This window comes from Phycodurus eques, chromosome 2, assembly GCF_024500275.1.
Source record: "Phycodurus eques isolate BA_2022a chromosome 2, UOR_Pequ_1.1, whole genome shotgun sequence".
Classification (NCBI taxonomy): Eukaryota; Metazoa; Chordata; class Actinopteri; order Syngnathiformes; family Syngnathidae; genus Phycodurus; species Phycodurus eques.
In genome coordinates, this window is record NC_084526.1 from 6,045,911 (window position 1) to 6,063,950 (window position 18,040).

The 18,040-nt window shown below is 44.0% G+C and overlaps 1 protein-coding gene across 4 annotated transcripts in view; it reads right to left on the reverse strand.

Moving 5' to 3' along the window:
• The window catches only part of LOC133395806 (multiple epidermal growth factor-like domains protein 11), a 246,997-nt gene that overhangs the window by 1,622 nt on the left and 227,335 nt on the right, over positions 1 to 18,040 (reverse strand). For 3 of the 4 annotated variants that reach the window (XM_061665019.1, XM_061665028.1, XM_061665010.1), the window contains 5 exons: positions 13,408 to 13,626; positions 10,178 to 10,332; positions 3,633 to 3,702; positions 3,418 to 3,471; positions 2,273 to 2,491 (listed from right to left, as the gene is read on the reverse strand). In XM_061665019.1, the coding sequence (XP_061521003.1) occupies positions 2,273 to 2,491; positions 3,418 to 3,471; positions 3,633 to 3,702; positions 10,178 to 10,332; positions 13,408 to 13,626 (717 nt within the window). The remainder of the gene's footprint in view (positions 1 to 2,272; positions 2,492 to 3,417; positions 3,472 to 3,632; positions 3,703 to 10,177; positions 10,333 to 13,407; positions 13,627 to 18,040) is intronic. The other variant, XM_061665037.1, reaches the window with a different exon arrangement.

Sequence of the window (18,040 nt, forward strand, 5' to 3'; positions counted from 1 at the left end):
CGTTTTAGTTTGGGGCCACATTCGTCACCAAAACGATCTCAAGTGGGCTGGACCAGTATGTTCGTGGCTTAGTAAGATATAAATAATGACTATTCCAAAATGTTCCCATAGTTCTGATGCATATAATACAAGTAAATTAGGAAAATATTCACATTACATAACATCTTGTTGCAAAACATGAGCAATCTAAAACTTAACAAAAATTATTTCAAATTGAACAGTATTATGAATCAGTTTTTTTCCATTAACACTTGTACAACTTACAGATGAAAGAGGATCGATATGTACTTTAAAAAAAAATAATAATAATAATTGTTAAGATGTATATATTTTTCATTCATCTTCCGTACTGCTTATCCTCACTAGGATCGCGGGCGTGCTGGAGCCTATCCCACTATCTCTGGGCGAGAGGCGGGGTACACCCTAAACTGGCATTACCAGATAACTAGCAACCCTTTACTGCTCAGTGACTGTTTTTATTTTTTATTTTTGGTCAATGTCTTTACGTCTCCAAAGTGTTCTCTGTCAATTGACTGTCTGTTGTCGTACTAGAGCGGCTCCAACTACCGGAGACAAATTCCTTGTGTGTTTTTTGGACATACTTGGCAAATAAAGATGATTCTGATTCTGAACAGGTCGCAGGGCACCTTTAAACAAACAACCATTTGCACTCACATTCACACCTACGGGCAATTTAGAGTCTTCAATCAACCTACCGTGCATGTTTTTGGGATGTGGGAGGAAACCGGAGTACCGTGAGAAAACCCACGCAGGCAAGGGGTGAACATGCAAACTCCACACAGGCGAGGCTGGATTTGAACCCTGGTCCTCGGAACTGTGAGGCGGATGTACTAATGTTAGATATATTTTAGTAGTTATCATTTATTTGCTTAGCTTGCATTAGTATTTTGCATTAGTAGCTTGCATTAGTATTATGGACAATATTTAGAAAGAAAGATGTCTCGCCTTCAAGAAGATGACTCAGCAACATTTGATGGAAGGGCGCCTTGACCAAGGACGTGATCGGATGTGGTCGGGGACGGGACAGGTGTCGTCTGGTCCTATGTTTTGTGTTGTGTCTTAATGCTTAGAACATTATGTCTTGTAGAACCCTCCTATTTTCAAATAAATGTAGGAGCGACGGGGAGATTGTTGAGAGCGTGTTGAGAGGCTGTAACCTGAACAATCTCCCATGCGCCCTCCTCATGAGTAAAATGACCAACGTCTTCATTCCTTTTGTGTTTATTCATTATAATGTTTGGTGAGATAAATCCAACAACTAACCAGTCGTCAACCGTGCCGCCATTTTACAATATTCAGTTTCTTAAAATATTTCTAATATCACTTGTCAAATCGTGAGTAGCAGCCAATTTCAGAATGTCATTTAATGGCGATTGTTTAGGGGTCGTCAGTGAGCTCACCAGTGGATAGCAACAATATAGCAACAAAAGGTACTTTTATTGAAAAATAGCAGTTAATATGCTCTATATCGCCACAGGCTGGATTGGAGCCCCTGACGGGCTGATTCTGGCCCACGGGCAGTACATTTGACACCTCTACTGTACTGTATATAGAATGTATTTTTCCTATTCAGGGTCACATGGAAGTCTGGAGCCTAGACTGGCTGATTTAGGATTGAGAGGTGAGGTGCACAGTGGATTTATCACCTGTCAATCAAGGGACCAATAGTGAGCCATCATCAATGGATTGCACCGCACCAATCAAAGCGCTTACAAGGAACAAGTGGAGATAATTGAAATAAAAAGACTTTAAAAAATTTGTGGTAGATCACTGAAAAAATATAAAGTAATTTGAATTTAAAGTCTTGATTTTTGCCCCCCACACTCTTCTTTAAAGTCCCACTAGACGCACAGAATATAATTGTATATTCTCAAGAAGGAAGAGTTTTATTAATAATTTCTTGAACATATACAAATAATTCAATACAAGACAGGATATAAAAAAAAGGGGGGGGGGGGCAGGGGGGGAAAGGAAGCTGTTATTTTTAGGTCAATTCTAGGACTGTTACATTTTGATTTACCTGTTGTTGTTTTTTTTTTTTTTTTTTGAATTGTCATGGACTAAAAAAAATACATTAATTCACTGCCATTGACTGCTGTTGAATTACATTAATTAACTGCCATGGAGGCCTGGCAGTTTCATATATTTTTTTAAAAATTAAAATGTGAATAGAAAACGTAAGTTTTGGTGTTTGCACAGATTTGCTTAGCAATGACATAGGACAGTCCAATTTCACGTCTAACGAACATACCCATATTGTAGACATTCTTGGCAGGCACATTGGTACTGGAAATGTTCATGGTGGTAGCAGCACTGTGGTGCGTGATGTGTTCATGGTGAGTTGGTGATTTCATCTCCACGTAGCTGCTCTCCGAGTGTTTGCACGCCAAACCAGGTGGGTCGTTGATGGTGGCGTACGGGTTTTCGCTGTTAAGTGAGCAGGTGCTGGACATGGAGCTCTTCATGTAGTCTACGGAAGGAACAAACACGACAACAATGTTTATTGTCTGTGATGGCACTCGGCAGAAATATTCTCATCATCCTCATCCTTTCAAATAATAGAGAAATGCTCTGTCAGGTGTTTTTGTAAATTTCAGGGCACATATGGAACAGAGTTCGTTATTAGGATGAAGAAATAGGTTAAAAGGCAGCTATTCGGTGGAGCTTAAAGGAAGAACAACACAGTGATGACTTTCAATGGAGAAGAGAATTCCTGAGTGAGTTTGGGGAGAGATGAGGGTGGCACACAGAGGAGAGGAATCAGTTGCAACCTGCAGACACAAACACATTTGTAAGGACAAGCTCAGACTTAACATGTCAACTGTGTAAGGAAACATTCAGGTACACGCTAAGATTGGGGACACTAGGGAATTCTGCACCTCTTTTGCGCATCTTGTCTGCGTAAATCATTTATATACAGTAGCACCTTACGACAGTAAATGTACTGAAAGGGCTTTTGAAATGTCACCTTGTTCACTCATTCACACAGTGGAAAATATCTGATATCCTAACTGAACTGTTTCGAACCGATATTTTTGCAGCACAAGGGTGGTTAGCTACAGTAATCTGCCTCACAGTTCTGAGGTTCAGGGTTCCAATCTTGGCTCCGGTTTTTGCCTGTGTGGAGTTTGCATGTTTTGCCACTGCACTCTGTTAACTAAAGCAAGGGGCCACACGCTGTTATGTACGTGACGAAAACAAGTTCTGTGTCAAAGCGTCTACTCTAATAAAGAATATTGTATGACGTTCAATGCTCCAATGCCAAGACGCAACTGAGGAGGTTCAAAATGTAGGAGAGGCAATCATTGGCCGGGCGGGGAAAGTGTTCAAATGAGCGGATTGGCTGAAGAGTCTGAGGTGATGAGGTCACAAGCTGAGGTCCTCCACACAATGTACCTCTGTTGCGCGGCTCCACTTGGTAACTGTAACGCCGGTCAATGCAGTATACACCTGTGTGGTAATAACAAAGGATAGAACATTTTAAACAAGAGCGCCCCTTCACAGACAAATAACATCGTATGTACATCAAGTGGCACTGTCTGAGGACCAAGCCATGAAACATGGAGCAAAAAGAGAGAGAATAAAACAAAAAAGGTACACCAGAGACTGACCCATCTCACTGAGGTTACAATAGGCTCCCCACTCTGGAGCACTGTTCCTGTGTCGTCGTTTGGCCTTCATCTGGGAAAGAAAAGGAAACCTCTATTACATGAGACAGGAGAAGGGTTGGGGCATTGATTTATTATCCATCCATCCATTTTGCGTCCCGCTTATCCTCAACTAGGGTTGCGGGCGTGCTGAAGCCTATCCCAGCTATCTTCGGGTGAGAGGTGAGGGTGAGCACAACCTGAACTGGTCGCCAGCCAACATTTAAATTAAACTCATTGTAATCCCTCAGGGGCAAATTCAACACACTCACGTCGTCAATCATCGACTACTGTGACTAAGGTCTATAAAAAAAAAACATGACTTGACACCGCTGTATATTTGCGTGCATATAACAGCGAACCAAATCTCACACTAAGGCAGATGTCAAAGCAAAAGTGGCGCACCTCTTATGACTTGGTGTCAAATTTGAGGGCCACATTATTTTATATGGTCCACTCAAGCAAACGAACGGGGTCCACTAAATATTTCTTGCTAAATGGATTTGTTCCTTTTCATTTTGTCAGAAAATCTGGACTGAACATTTTCTTTACTTTTAGCAAATATTACAAGCATATTTTCACCAAATCTCTTCTTAACATTAATTGAACAATAGTTGGATACAGTGCGGTACTTAAACATGTATTTGCTTGCCACAATTTTCCATGACTTTTGATTTTGAATACAATTTGCTGTTAACAATAATGTGTGTGTTTGTATATATACATATACACACACACAGTGAGTATGGAAAGTAGTCAGACCCCCTTAAATGTTTCACTCTTTGTTATATTGCAGCCATTTGCTAAAATCATTTGTTCATTTTTTTCAAAAAGAAGAACTGAAATATCACAAAGCCACAAGTATTCAGACACTCATATATTCATACCGGGTGCTGTCCATTGCTTCTGATCATCCTTGAGATGGTTCTACAGTCTCATTGGAGTCCAGCTGTGTTTGATTATACTGATTGGACTTGATTAGGAAAGCCACACACCTGTCTATATAAGACCTTACAGCTCACAGTGCATGTCAGAGCAAATGAGAATCATGAGGTCACAGGAACTGCCTGAAGAGCTCAGAGAAAGAATTGTGGCGAGGCACAGATCTGGCCAAGGTTACAAAAACATTTCTGATGCACTTAAGATTCCTAAGAGCAAAGTAGCCTCCATAATCCTTAAATTGAAGACGTTTGGGATGATCAGAACCCTTCCTAGAGTTGGCCATTCGGCCAAACTGAGCAAACGGTGAAGAGCATTGGTGAGAGAGGTAAAGAAGAACCCAAAGATCACTGGAGCTGAGCTCCAGGTGCAGTCGGAAAGTCAACTATCACTGCAGCCCTCCACCGGTCGAGGCTTTATGGCAGAGTCGCCCGACGGAAGCCTCTCCTCAGTTGCAAGACACATGAAAGATAAAAAAAAAAAACATCTGAAGGACTCCAAGATGCTGAGAAATAAGATTCTCTGGTCTGATGAGACCAGAGAATCTTTTTGGCCTCAATTCTAAGCAGTTGGCCTTAATTCTAAGCAGTTGGCCTTTTTGGCCTTAATTCTAAGCAGTGTGTGTGGAGAAAACCAGTCACTGATCATCACCTGTCCAATACAGTCCCAACAGTGAAGCATGATGGTGGCAGCACCATGCTGTGGGGGTGTTTCTCAGCTGCAGGGACAGGGAGACTAGTTGCAATCAAAGGAAAGATGAATGCAGCCAAGTACAGGGATTTCCTGGACGAAAACCTTCTTCAGAGTGCTCAGGACCTCAGACTGGGCCGAAGGTTAACTTCCAACCAGACAATGACCCTAAGCACACAGCTAAAATAACGAAGGAGTGGCTTCAGAACAACTCCGTGACTGTTCTTGAATGGTCCAGCCAGAGCCCTGACTTAAACCCAATTGAGCATCTCTGGAGAGACCTGAAAATGGCTGTCCACCAACATTCACCATCCAACCTGACAGAACTGGAGAGGATCTGCGAGGAGGAATGGCAGAGGATCCCCAAATCCAGGTGTGGAAATACTGATGGCTGTATGAGCTCAAAAGGGTGCTTCTACTAAATACTGCGCAAAGGGTCTGAATACTTACGGCTGTGTGATATTTCCGTTTTTCTTTCTTAATAAATCTGCAAAAAATTCAAAAATTCAGTTTTTTTTCTGTCAATATGGGGTGCTGCGTGTACATTAATGAGGGAAAAAAAGAGCTTCTCAAAAGTGTTCTTTGTCAATTGACTGTCTGTTGTCGTACTAGAGCGGCTCCAACTACCGGAGACAAATTCCTCGTGTGTTTTTGGACATATTTGGCAAATAAAGATGATTCTGATTCTGATCCTCTCAGTGTCCCACTTATCCTTAGCTAACCTCTTTCCTTGTATGATTTCCTGTACTGTGAGGTTCCACCACCAAGTCTCCTTCTCTCCTTTCCTCCCAGAAGATGCACCAAGTACTCTCCTGCCTGTTTCTCTGATCACCTTGGCTGTAGTGGTCCAGTCTTCTTGAAGCTCTTCCTGTCCACGAGAGCCTGTCTCACCTCTTCCTGAAAAGCCGCACAATAATCTTCCTTTCTCAGCTTCCACCACATGGTTCTCTGCTCTGCCTTTGTCTTCTTAATCTTCCTCCCCACCACCAGAGTCATCTTACACACCACCATCCTATGCTGTCTAGCCACACTCTCCCCTACCACAACCTTACAGTCGGTATCCTCCTTCAGATTACATCGTCTGCATACAATGTAATCCACCTGCGTGCTTCTACCTCCGCTCTTGTAGGAACATAGTCCTGCCTCTTCTGGAAAAAACCTCACTTCAGCCATTTCCATCCTTTTTGCAAAGTCTACCACCATGTGTCCCTCCAAGTTCCTTTCCTGGATGTCGTACTTACCCATCACTTTTTCATCACCCTTGTTTCCTTCACCACAACGCTCTCTCTCTGTCTGGGATGCTCAGAACTACTTTGTCTAGCTTCTTCCAGAATTTATCTTTCACCTCTAGGTCACATCATACCTGTGGGGCATAGCCGCTATATATACATACATACATTCATTCATTCATCTTCCTTACCACTTATCGTCACTAGGTTTCGCGGGCAGCTGCCCCTTCCTGACGCAACCCTTTGCATTTATCCGGGCTTGGCACCGGCCTATAGTTTGCACTGGCTTGTGACCCCCATAGGGCTGCATTATATATATCCATCCATCCATCCATTTTCTTCACCGCTTAGCCACACTAGGGTCGCGGGCCGCTGGAGCCTATCCCAGCTATCTTTGGGCGGGAGGCAGGGTGCACCCTGAATTGGTCGCCAGCCAATCGCAGGGCAGATAGAAACAAATAACCAGTTGCATTCACATTGACACCTACGGGCAATTTAGAGACTTCAATCAACCTACCACGCATGTTTTTGGGATGTGGGAGGAAACCGCAGTGCCTGGAGAAATCCCACCCAGGCACGGGGAGAACATGCAAACTCCACACAGGCAGGGCCGGGATTTGAACCCCGGTCACCAGCACTGTGAGGCAGGTGTGCTAACCAGTCGGTCACCATGCCGGCACCCCTAATACAGTCAGCCCAAAAATGTATACACACATTAGGAAAAGGAAAACTAGCATCAATATTTAAAAACCAAATTTATTCAGCCATCACAAAATTAATACAAGGCATGCTCCGACTTGTTGAAAGAAAAATTCATCCTACCACACTATGCCACATTACCACCGAGACGTGCAAGCTTATCTGGATAAGAATTTGCAAGGAAAGCTGGCTAGCACAAAGTGGTGCAGTCGAGTTCCCCCCACGTTCTCCTGATTTAACACCCGCAGACCTTTTCCTATGGCGGACCCTGAAGGATGTGTATGGTAGGAAACCAACTATCTTAGGTGGTCCTTAGACAAGAAATTGAAAATGCCTGTGCAGCAATCCCATTGGGCACTTTGGCCGAACTTACCCAAGCAGTAGTTCGGCGTACACATAAATGTCTGGAAGGTAATGGCCACCACTTTAAGGACCTCCTGCGTTATAATTGTAGAGGCCAAAAGTAACTTGTATTAATCTCTTGATGTCTGAATAAATTTTGTATTAAAATATTTATGCACACCTCCTTGTCCTTGAACTGTCACCTTATCATGGTGGAAGGGTTTGTGTGTCCGAATGATCCAAGGAGCTAAGTTGTCTAGGGCTTTATGCCCCTGGCAGGGTCACTCATGGCAAACAGGTGAGGGACCAGACAAAGCACAGCTCCAAAAACCTCTATTATGACAAACAATTCAGGAAGACATTTTCTCTTCCACTCTGGAGTTGCCTACGGTGAGAGGCGCTGAGCAGGTGTGGGTATACTTATTGGACCCGGCTCGGCGCCTGTGCATTGGGGTTCACCCTGATGGACGAGAGGGTAGCCTCCCTCCGCCTTCGGGTGGTGGGACGGGTCCTGACTGTTGTTTGTGCCTGTGCACCAAACAGCAGTTCAGCGTACCCACTATTTTGGGTCTCCTTGGAGGGGGTGCTGGAGAGCACTCCCCCTGCTGGGGACTCCATCTTTCTGCTGGGGGACTTCAATGCTCACATGGGCAATTATAGTGAGACCTGGAAAGGAGTGATTGTGAGGAACGGCCCCCCCCCCCGATCAGAACCCGAGCGGTGTTCTGTTATTGGACTTCTGTGCTCATCACGCATAGTCCCTAACGAACACCATGTTCAAACATAAGGGTGTCCACATGTCCACTTGGCACCAGGACACCCTAGGTCGCAGTTCGATGATCGACTTTGTGGTCGTGTCATCGGACTTGCGGCCGCATGTCTTGAACACTCGGGTGAAGAGAGAAGCGGAGCTGTAAACTGATCATCTCCTGGTGGTGAGTTGGCTCCAATGGTGGGGGAAGATGCCGGTCCGACCTGGCAGGCCTAAACGTATCGTGAGGGTCTGCTGGGAACGTGTGGCAGAATCCCCTGTCAGAAGGAGTTTCAAATCCCACCTCCGACAGAACTTTGCTCCTGTTCCGGGGGAAGCGGGGGACATCGAGTCCGGGTGGACGTTCAACCGTGTCCCTCTGGGAGTCCTGTGGGGGGTGCTTCAGGAGTATGGGGTACCGAAACACCTGATATGGGCTGTTCGGTCCAGTGTCAGAGTTTGGTCCGCATTCCCGACAGTAAGTCGGACTCGTTTTCCGGTGAGGGTTGGACTCCGCCAAGGCTGATTCGGTTAATAACTTTTATGGACGGAATTTCTGGATGCACCCGAGGCGTAGCGGGGGTCCGGTTTGGTGGCCTCAGTATTGCATCACTGCTTTTTGCAGATGATGTGGTTCCGTTGGCTTCATCAAGCCATGATCTCCAATTCTCACTGGAGCGATTCACAGCCGAGTGTGAAGTGGCTGGGATGAGAATCAGCACCTCCAAATCTGAGACCATGGTCCTCAGTCGGAAAATGGTGGCGTGCCCTCTCCAGGTCGGGGATAAGATCCTGCCCCAAGTGGAGGAGTTCAAGTATCTTGGGGTCTTGTTCACGAGAGAGGGAAGAATGCAACGGGAGATCGACAGGCGGATCGGTGCAGCGTCTGCAGTGATGCGGACTTTGTATCGGTCCGTTGTGGTAAAGAAGGAGCTAAGCTGAAAAGCAAAGCTCTCAATTTACTGGTTGATCTACGCTCCTACCCTCACCTGTGGTCACGAGCTGTGGGTCGTGACCGAAAGAACAAGATCCCGGACACAAGCGGCCGAAATGAGTTTCCTCCGCAGGGTCCGGGCTCTTCCTTAGAGATAGGGTGAGAAGATCGGTCATCCGGGAGGGGCTCATAGTAGAGCCACTGCTCCTCCGCATTGAGAGAAGCCAGATGAGGTGGCTGGGGCATCTTATTCTGATGCCTCCCTGGTGAGGTGTTCCGGGCACGTCCCACCGGAAGGAGACTCCGGGGATGACCCAGGACACACTGGAGAGACTATGTCTCTCGGCTGGCCTAGGAACTCCTCGGGATCCCCCCCAGAAGAGCTGGATAAAGTGGCTGGGGAGAGGGAAGTCTGGGCATCCCTGCTAAACCTACTGACCCCGCGACCCGACCTCGGCTAAGCGGTAGAAAATGGAAGTATGGATGAATATTTATGGAACTTTACCTTTTCCCGATGTGTGTCTACAGTACATTGTTTGGCTGACTCTGTATTAGCGGTGGGGCTCGATTAGTTAAGACTATGATTTAATTTGGTGATGACCATGTTAGCAACCGACTTCATCCAAATGTGTGAGCAACATTTTCAAAGTTGAGTGCCCACAGACAGCCTGTTTGCATGAGACTTTAGTAAATGTTGCAAAACTGATTGGGCTGAGATTGGTACAGAAGTTATATATTCTTAAATGAGTCAATCAAATGAAAATAAACTTCCCCTCTAACATTAAATGGTTTTAATCTAACAGCAAGATACAGTATATCATATGTTGTGTAGTTTCTTCTGACATGCTACTGAACTGAGCTGGACATACTGCTCGTTCGGGCATGTTTCCTGTGATGACGTGTTCGAGAAGCCATGTAGGCCTACCTTGGTGGCGCACCTCTTGTCCGGTTTGGCGTAGTGGGCGGCATAGGTGCAGGGTCCCAGCGTGCAGTAGCTGGGGTTGGAGAAGCAGTGGCCTATGGAGCTGTTACAAGGTGACGACTCTGCAGAAGCGAGCGGGCCAGTGCACTGAAGCCCTGCTGTCGCCATATCACATGACCACAATGTTCTCTTGTCTTCTACACATCATCACTTCATATACAGTACATAAATAAGGTGAACATGACAACCAAACTTAAATGTCTGGTAACTGGTGTACAAAGCTGGAAAGTAATAAAAAAGACATGATTACTGGAAAGAACTTGTTAAGTGGCACTTAAACAATTTGATGACGGTGTACGCTGCAATGGAAGCATTAGATTAACTCATTCAACCCAGATGCAGCATCAGGAGCATCAAGAAGCACAGGATCAAACCTGTAATCTTTCAGTTGCGAGACAAACACTCCGCCGCTAATTTTTGTGAGAACATTGACTACTTAAAAAAGGTTAAGGATATTAGGCTTTGGGGTGAGATTTTAGGGTGGACATAAAACTTGCCGTTCTCTAACAGGGACCTGAACAGCAAAATTCATCACAAGCGTGTGACCCATGAATGGACCGATACATTTCCTGGTTAGAATTGAACTGAAACAGGCCTCTATGGCATGCTGTTCACATTTCAATATCATGAGACCAAGGTGACACCTAACAATTGATCATTCGTACCCTGCCATTGTGAGGCTTCAATCAGGATGTTCTCAGAGGGAAGCGGTCACTGAGCTTAGAGAGTCACAGACTCACAGTGTCATCAGCAGGTTGGACACAGACAGACTGGAAGAATCATCGAAATGGATTGAAGTGGACATCCTTGGAAATTGATCAAACAGGTATTCGGCTCCTTGTCAGAGAACAGCAAGTTCTGCAAAAAGTCCTGAAACATTGATCTGTTGGACATATGCTTTCAAGAGTTTAGAGACCTGTAAAAGTCATTGTGTATTTTAGGTTCATCCTTATGATTATACAGTCGAAACTAGAAATTTATAAACACTATATGAAGACTTGCGTTTTTTTTCTCCTCACTGTCTGACATGAAATCAGACTAAACTTTTGCTGTTTTAGGTCACTTATGATTACCAAAATTATTTCTAATTGCTAAATGCCAGAATAATGAGAGGATTTTTTAAAAGAAATTTTTTCCTCACTTTCTTCTAAATCAGAAGTTCACATACAATTCATTAGTATGTGGTACTACTGCCTTGACACTGCATGACTTGGGTCAAATGTTTTGGATATCCTTCCACAAGCCTCTCAAAATAGTTGGCAGAAATTTTGGCCCATTCCCCCTGACAGAACTGGTGTACCTGAGCCAAGTTTGTAGGCCGCCTTGCTCACACATAACCTTTCAGGTCTGATAATATATTTTCAATAGCATTAAGATCAGGGCTTTGCCATCGCCACTCCAAAACATTGATTATCCTGAAGCCACTTTGTAACTAGTTTGGCAGTGTACTTCGGGTCATTGTCCATTTGGAAGACTAATTTGCGCTCAAGCTTTAACTTCCTGGCTGATGTCTTGAGATCTTGCTTCAGTATTTTCAGATCATTTCCTTTTCCTCATGATGCCATCTATTTTGTGACGTGCACCAGTCCCTTCTGCACAGAACAACCCCACAACATGATCCTCCCACGCCCGTATTTCAAACTTGGGATGGTGTTCTCAGGCTTGCAAGCTTCCCTCTTTTTCCTCCAAATGTAACGATGCTCATTATGGCCAAACAGTTCAATTTTTGTTTTGTCAGACAACAAGACATGTGTCCAAAAATGAAGGTCTTTGTCCCTATGTGCATTTGCAAAATGTCATCTGTTTTTTTTATTTTTATTTTCAAGTAAGGGCTTCTTCCTGGCAGAGTAGCCATTAAGCCCATGTTGGTAGAGTAATTCTTTCATTGTGGATTGACACACTCTTACCAGCTTCAGCCAGCATCTTCACAAGGTATTTTGCTTTTGTTCTCGAGTTGATTTCAGACCAAACCACATTCATCTCTGGGACACAGACCCCGTCTCCATCCTGAGCGGTACGATGGATAGACATTCCCATGGTGTTTATACTGTACTTGCGTATAATTGTTTGAAAAGAGGAACGTGGAACCTTCAGGCATCTGGAAATTGCACCCAAGTATGAACCAGACTTGTGCAAGTCCACAATTCTCTTCCTGATATCTGGCTGCTTTATTTTGGCTTTCCCATGATGTTACACAAAGAAGCCGCTTGCTTCAGGTGTGCCCAATTCAAATACATCCACAGGTGTATCTCTAATGAACTCAAATGTTGTCAATAAACCTAAGCTTGCAAAGGAATTACATCATCACTTGGGTTTCCCCCAAATTGTTAAAAGGCATAGTAATCTTACTGGATGTAAATTTCTGACTTTGAAGAAAGTAATGAAAAACTTGCCCCAAAAACCTTTTTATCATTATTCTGGCATTTAGCAAATGGAAATACAGTAATTTTAATAATCTTAATTAGTTTAGTCTGATTTCATGTCAGACAGTGAGAAAAAATTGTGTCTTTTTATATAGTGTACGTAAACATCGGGTTTCAACTGTATCACTACACTGAACAAAAGAGAGAGCAATGGAAACAACACGTTTCAAAATAGCAGTGACAAAAACAAATGGGCCTCATCTCAATCTCTTAATGCTGAATGTTCTTGTTTTTAAGAACAGGCTCAAGACCCACCTTTGTAATTTAGCTTTTAAATAATTATTTGTTTTTCCTGTTTTATCTCCACCGGGATAGACCACTCTTGATCATCTTTGCATCTGCAAAGTTGTGAAGAGTAACAGTTACTTTTATACTTGATAACTTGAAACATTACGCATAATTTGGACGTTTGTGGTGATAGTAATAATTCAGCCAGGCAGACGGTTCATTTGTGACACGCGCCAATGACGTGAGGTCATCTTTAGCTCCTCTGTCAAGCTGCTCGTCTCCTCGATGGAATTTCTGGTGGGAGGCGCAAGCATGTAAACAGAGGAGCGAGGAGCGAGCACCTGGGAAGTTACAAAGATTGAAATGAGATGAGCCTATTGTCTATTTCAGCCTATGCTGAGGAAAAAATGACAAGCGAACGAGAGCAAGAGAGAGAGAGAGAGAGAGAGAGAAAGAGAGAGAGAGAGAGAGAGAGAGAGAGAGAGAGAGAGAGGAAAAGAGAGAGAGAGACCGAGACCTTACCAGAGAGGGAGTAGTCAGTGGAGTTGATGTGCAGGGCGGGTGTGTAGGTGACACTCGGGATATGGTGGCCTCGGTAGCGCAACCAAACCACCAGACCCAGCATGGCCATAATGAGCAGCAGCAGAAAGATGATGCCCAGGATGGCGCCCGCTGACTGACGCTCGGATGCAAGAGCAGGGCTGATCTTGGTGTAAGGGTTCAGCTCCTCCATCAACAGGGCTGCTGACAAGTCAAATTGATGGTCAACATGTAAAAATGTACTGTCGGTCTACAAAACGCTGAATGGTTTTGAACCTAAGTATATTCAAGTGCTTTTGAGACTTCCAGACCCTTCAGTTTGTGGGGTCCGGGCTTATTGAGTGTTTCTAGAACCAGAACTAAACAAATGGAAGCTTTGTTTGGTTTCTATGCATTTCAACTGAACACCTGAGGTCTGCTTAAATTTTCCCTATTATATTGTATATATGTAAATATGGCCTGAAAACTTTATCGTGCACTGTTGCTTTTTCATAAATGGTCTTTTCCCTTTGGCTTGAATCTGTTTTTTCATTTTACCGTTTAAAAAAAAATAAATGTTTTTTTTTTTTATCTTTTTAGTTATCCTGCTTTAATCTTGAGATTTTATTTTGATTTTCATCTTTTCATTTTATCATGTTTATATTATTATTATTATTTTTTGCCACTGTAGAGCACTCTAGATTTTCCCTATCTATGAATTTTTGCAATAGAAATCAAATTGCCCTCCCGATTAAATTTAGTTTTATTAGCTTTCTGATGGGATATTAGTGTTTATGACATCGTTACTAGGCATACATAGCACAGTGACATTTTATTCAATGTGATTTTTATCATCTCATATTTTGTTTTATGATAGTGGTAATATCCACTTTATGTCAACATTTGACGGTTGATGATTTATGATCTTATGCCAGAAGCGTCGACGTCATTGGAAGTGACGTCTCCGGAAATCCGGCCGGAAATCCCTAGTAATTGATTTACGACCTTAGGGAATAGACAGCCCGAGGCATCCCTTCAGTAGTCCCTCACATCCGGTCACCTTTCCAATCACCTGGTGATAGACTGATAACACAGTTGTCAATAGATTTACCAACCTTTGGGAGTGAACAAGTCCCCAAGAGGGCCCCCTCTGGAAAACCAATTGACCCCTCCCACCCGCAGGAGCCCTCTTTCCCCCAAGCGGGTCCCCCGCAATTCCAGTCACATCCTCACACCTCACCCCACCACATATTCTCAGCCACGCTCTAAGGACTGTGCCGCTAGAATGATAACAGACCCAAAGTGTTCAATTGTGTCAAAAAAAAAAAAAATGATGTTATGAAAATCCGTTATTCCCATGACACCTATGGGTGATCTCTTCATGTCAATAAAAAGTAAAACATTTTCAGGATTCCTCTCCTTATGTTTACGGGAAGTCATCCTCTAGCAACAGCAATACTGTTCACCCTTGTATGCTGTGTTCTTATAAACCATACAAAATGTGTCATCGTAAATTTTCTAGAGGACCGCTCTCAAAGAGGCGTGTCAGGGCATGCTCAATCTTGAGCTAATGCATTGATGTCACAATATTTAAACATACATTATATTGTAATATATATTATAATACTTGCCTTGGCATACTTGACTATTTTAAAAGTAAGTACTTTTGTACTTTACTCTGCTTACCTGTACTTGTCGCAGCACGTGGTTTCCAGTCACACTGTTGCTCAGCGTAGACGAGGTCTAGCCACACGCTTGACTCAGGCTAAGGGATCCATCGAGTTCGTTCTGGACCTACGTTTGGAACGCGGCTGCACATCTCTGAGGCTGTGCTGGACAACACTGACATACTACGAATCATATGAATTCCTTTTCGTAGAATGTAAAACGTACATGCGTATCCTTCTTGTCAGACTACTGTAGAGAGTTATTAGCAGAGACGGGAGTAAGTCCAAGGCATAAGTACTGTGAATTTCAAGTTTAGGATGAAAGTATGTACGTGTGCGCACATCTTTGTGTGTGTGTGTGTGTGCTTCTAGGGACAAAAAGAGGCCATGAGATTTTACAGACATTTTTTAAAATGTGATTGTCTGAGCTTTCTTTAAGACAGTGGTCCGTAACCACCGGTCCGCGTACCGGTACCTGGCTGTGAGGCATTTGTTACCGGGCCGCAGAGAAAGAATGACGAATTTATATAATTTCTGTTGTATTGCAATTCGCGTGTCAATGTGTTTTATTTTGAAAATTTACCGCATCTTCTTTGCCGCAACAGCTGTTTTTTATATATATATATACATATATCCATCCATCCATTTTCTGAGCCGCTTCTCCTCACTAGGGTCGCGGGCGTGCTGGAGCCTATCCCAGCTGTCATCGGGCAGGAGGCGGGGTACACCCTGAACTGGTTGCCAGCCAATCGCAGGGCACATACAAACAAACAACCATTCACACTCACATTCACACCTACGGGCAATTTAGAGTCTCCAATTAATGCATGTTTTTGGGATATATGGTTATTGGTTATGGTTGGAATTATATATCACACACAATAATTTATAGAAATTATAAAAGATGGTCATGTCAGCATCTGGTTAATGAAAACTGTAGTAGTGAGAAAAAATACAAATGGTTCAGAGAATAAGGTTTTGTGTTTTAGCACAAATACTGAAATACTGTATTATGCAACGTAATCAAATTTCTGTCTTTTATTGTAAAAGAAATAAAGGTAAGATGGCAACTCAGACCTTAGCGTTCAATTATACTGGCACCCATATTTGTCAAATTAAATTATATACATGTATTTAAATTTTGTCTGAGGACACCTGCCATGAAGAAAACTACATTTCAGTTAGTTTAGTTTAGTTCGGCTTCATGTCTGCAAACCGTGGTCATGCTTGTTAGCGTAGTGTCCGCAAGACATCAGCGACCCCGTTTTCCAGATTTGGTCACGTAACAAACCACTTATAGTGGTTTGGCAGGGCAAAAAACAAACAAACAAACAAAAATAAAACCCACCACACAACGTCATAGGGACATGCCCCATTTTAGATAGATTATCTTATGATTCAATGCTCCATACGTGTCTGGACATGCCTTGAACATTGCTTCAACATTTTCGATAAAACCTAAAGCATCCAGAATTTGGCTTGAGTCGTTGGCCAACTTCTAAGCAGTACCCAATGGTCTGCTCCGTATCCCTCACAACCCCACCTATGGTCACGAGCTGTGGGTCATGATTGAAAGAACAAGATCCCGGATACAAGCAAGGTGTCCGGGCTCTCCTTTAGAGATAGGGTGAGAAGCTTGGTCATCCGGGAGGAGCTCAAGAGTAGAGCCGCTGCTCCTCCGCATTGAGAGGAGCCAGGTGAGGTGGCTCGGTCATCTGATTAGGATCCCTCCTGGACGCCTCCCTGGTGAGTTGCTCCGGGCACATCCCACCGGGAGAAGACCCCGGGGACGACCCATGACACGGTGGACCCGGCTGGCCTGGGAACCACTCGGGATCCCCCCGGAAGAGCTGGATGGAAGAGGGAATTCTGGGCTTCCCTTTTAAAGCTACTGCCCCCGCGACCCGACCTCGGATAAGTGGAAGAAAGTTGTTTTTTCTTGTTTTTTTTCTTGTTTTTTCTTGTATGAGGCTGAAAAGTATTGTTGTTTCTTAATGATGACTTCCCGTAGGTGTGAATGTGAGTGTGAATGCTTGTTTGTTTCTACGATTGGCTGGCGACCAGTTCAGGGTGTACCCCGCCTCTCGCCCGAAGATGGCTGGGATAGGCTCCAGCACGTCCGCGACCCTAGTGAGGGTAATGCGGTTCGGAAAATGGATGGATTGATGGACTTCTCATAAACATAAGGAGAAGAATCCCCTCAGTTTTCCATGCTCAAAACGGCCTGGGAAGAAGTCACATACAACCTTATGTATGCTAATTGCAAAAGGTGACTAACACGCTCCCAGCGGAAAAGCTGTAGAGGTGCAGGTGTGTGCTCTGTTTGCATGTTGCTGTATGGATAGACGATGACATCACTGTGACGGGTCAAGACCGAACATCCCCAGACCTTTCGGGGTGCTGATATGACAATTTATGATTGACGAAAAAAGAACATGTATGTTTGACTGTGAAATTGACATTAAGAGATGTACTGTAGGTGTGGTAGGAATAAGGGATTTTCGTAACATCAATTTTTTTCTGACACAATTGAACAATGGGTCTGTGTTATCATTCTATTGACAGGGTCCTTAGGGAATGGCTGAGAATGTGTGGTGGGGTGAGGTGTGAGGATGTGACAGGAAGTGCGGGGGCGCCGCTTGGGGGAAAGAGGGCTCCTGCAGGTGGGAGGGGTCAATTGGTTTTCCAGAGGGGGCCCTCTTGGGAACTTGTTCAATCCCAAAGGTCGTAAATCTATTGACAAGTGTGTTATCAATCTATCAATAGGTGTTTTGGACTGGTGACCGGATGTGTGGGACCACCCCACTATTCCCTCAGGCCGTAAATCATGTTCCTGGGATTTGTGGCTGGATTTCCGGAGACGTCACTTCCGATGACGTCAACACTTCCGACATAAGTTCAAAAATCATCACCTGTCAAATTCTGACATAAAGTGGATATGACCACTCTCTTATAATTAATCCGACCTT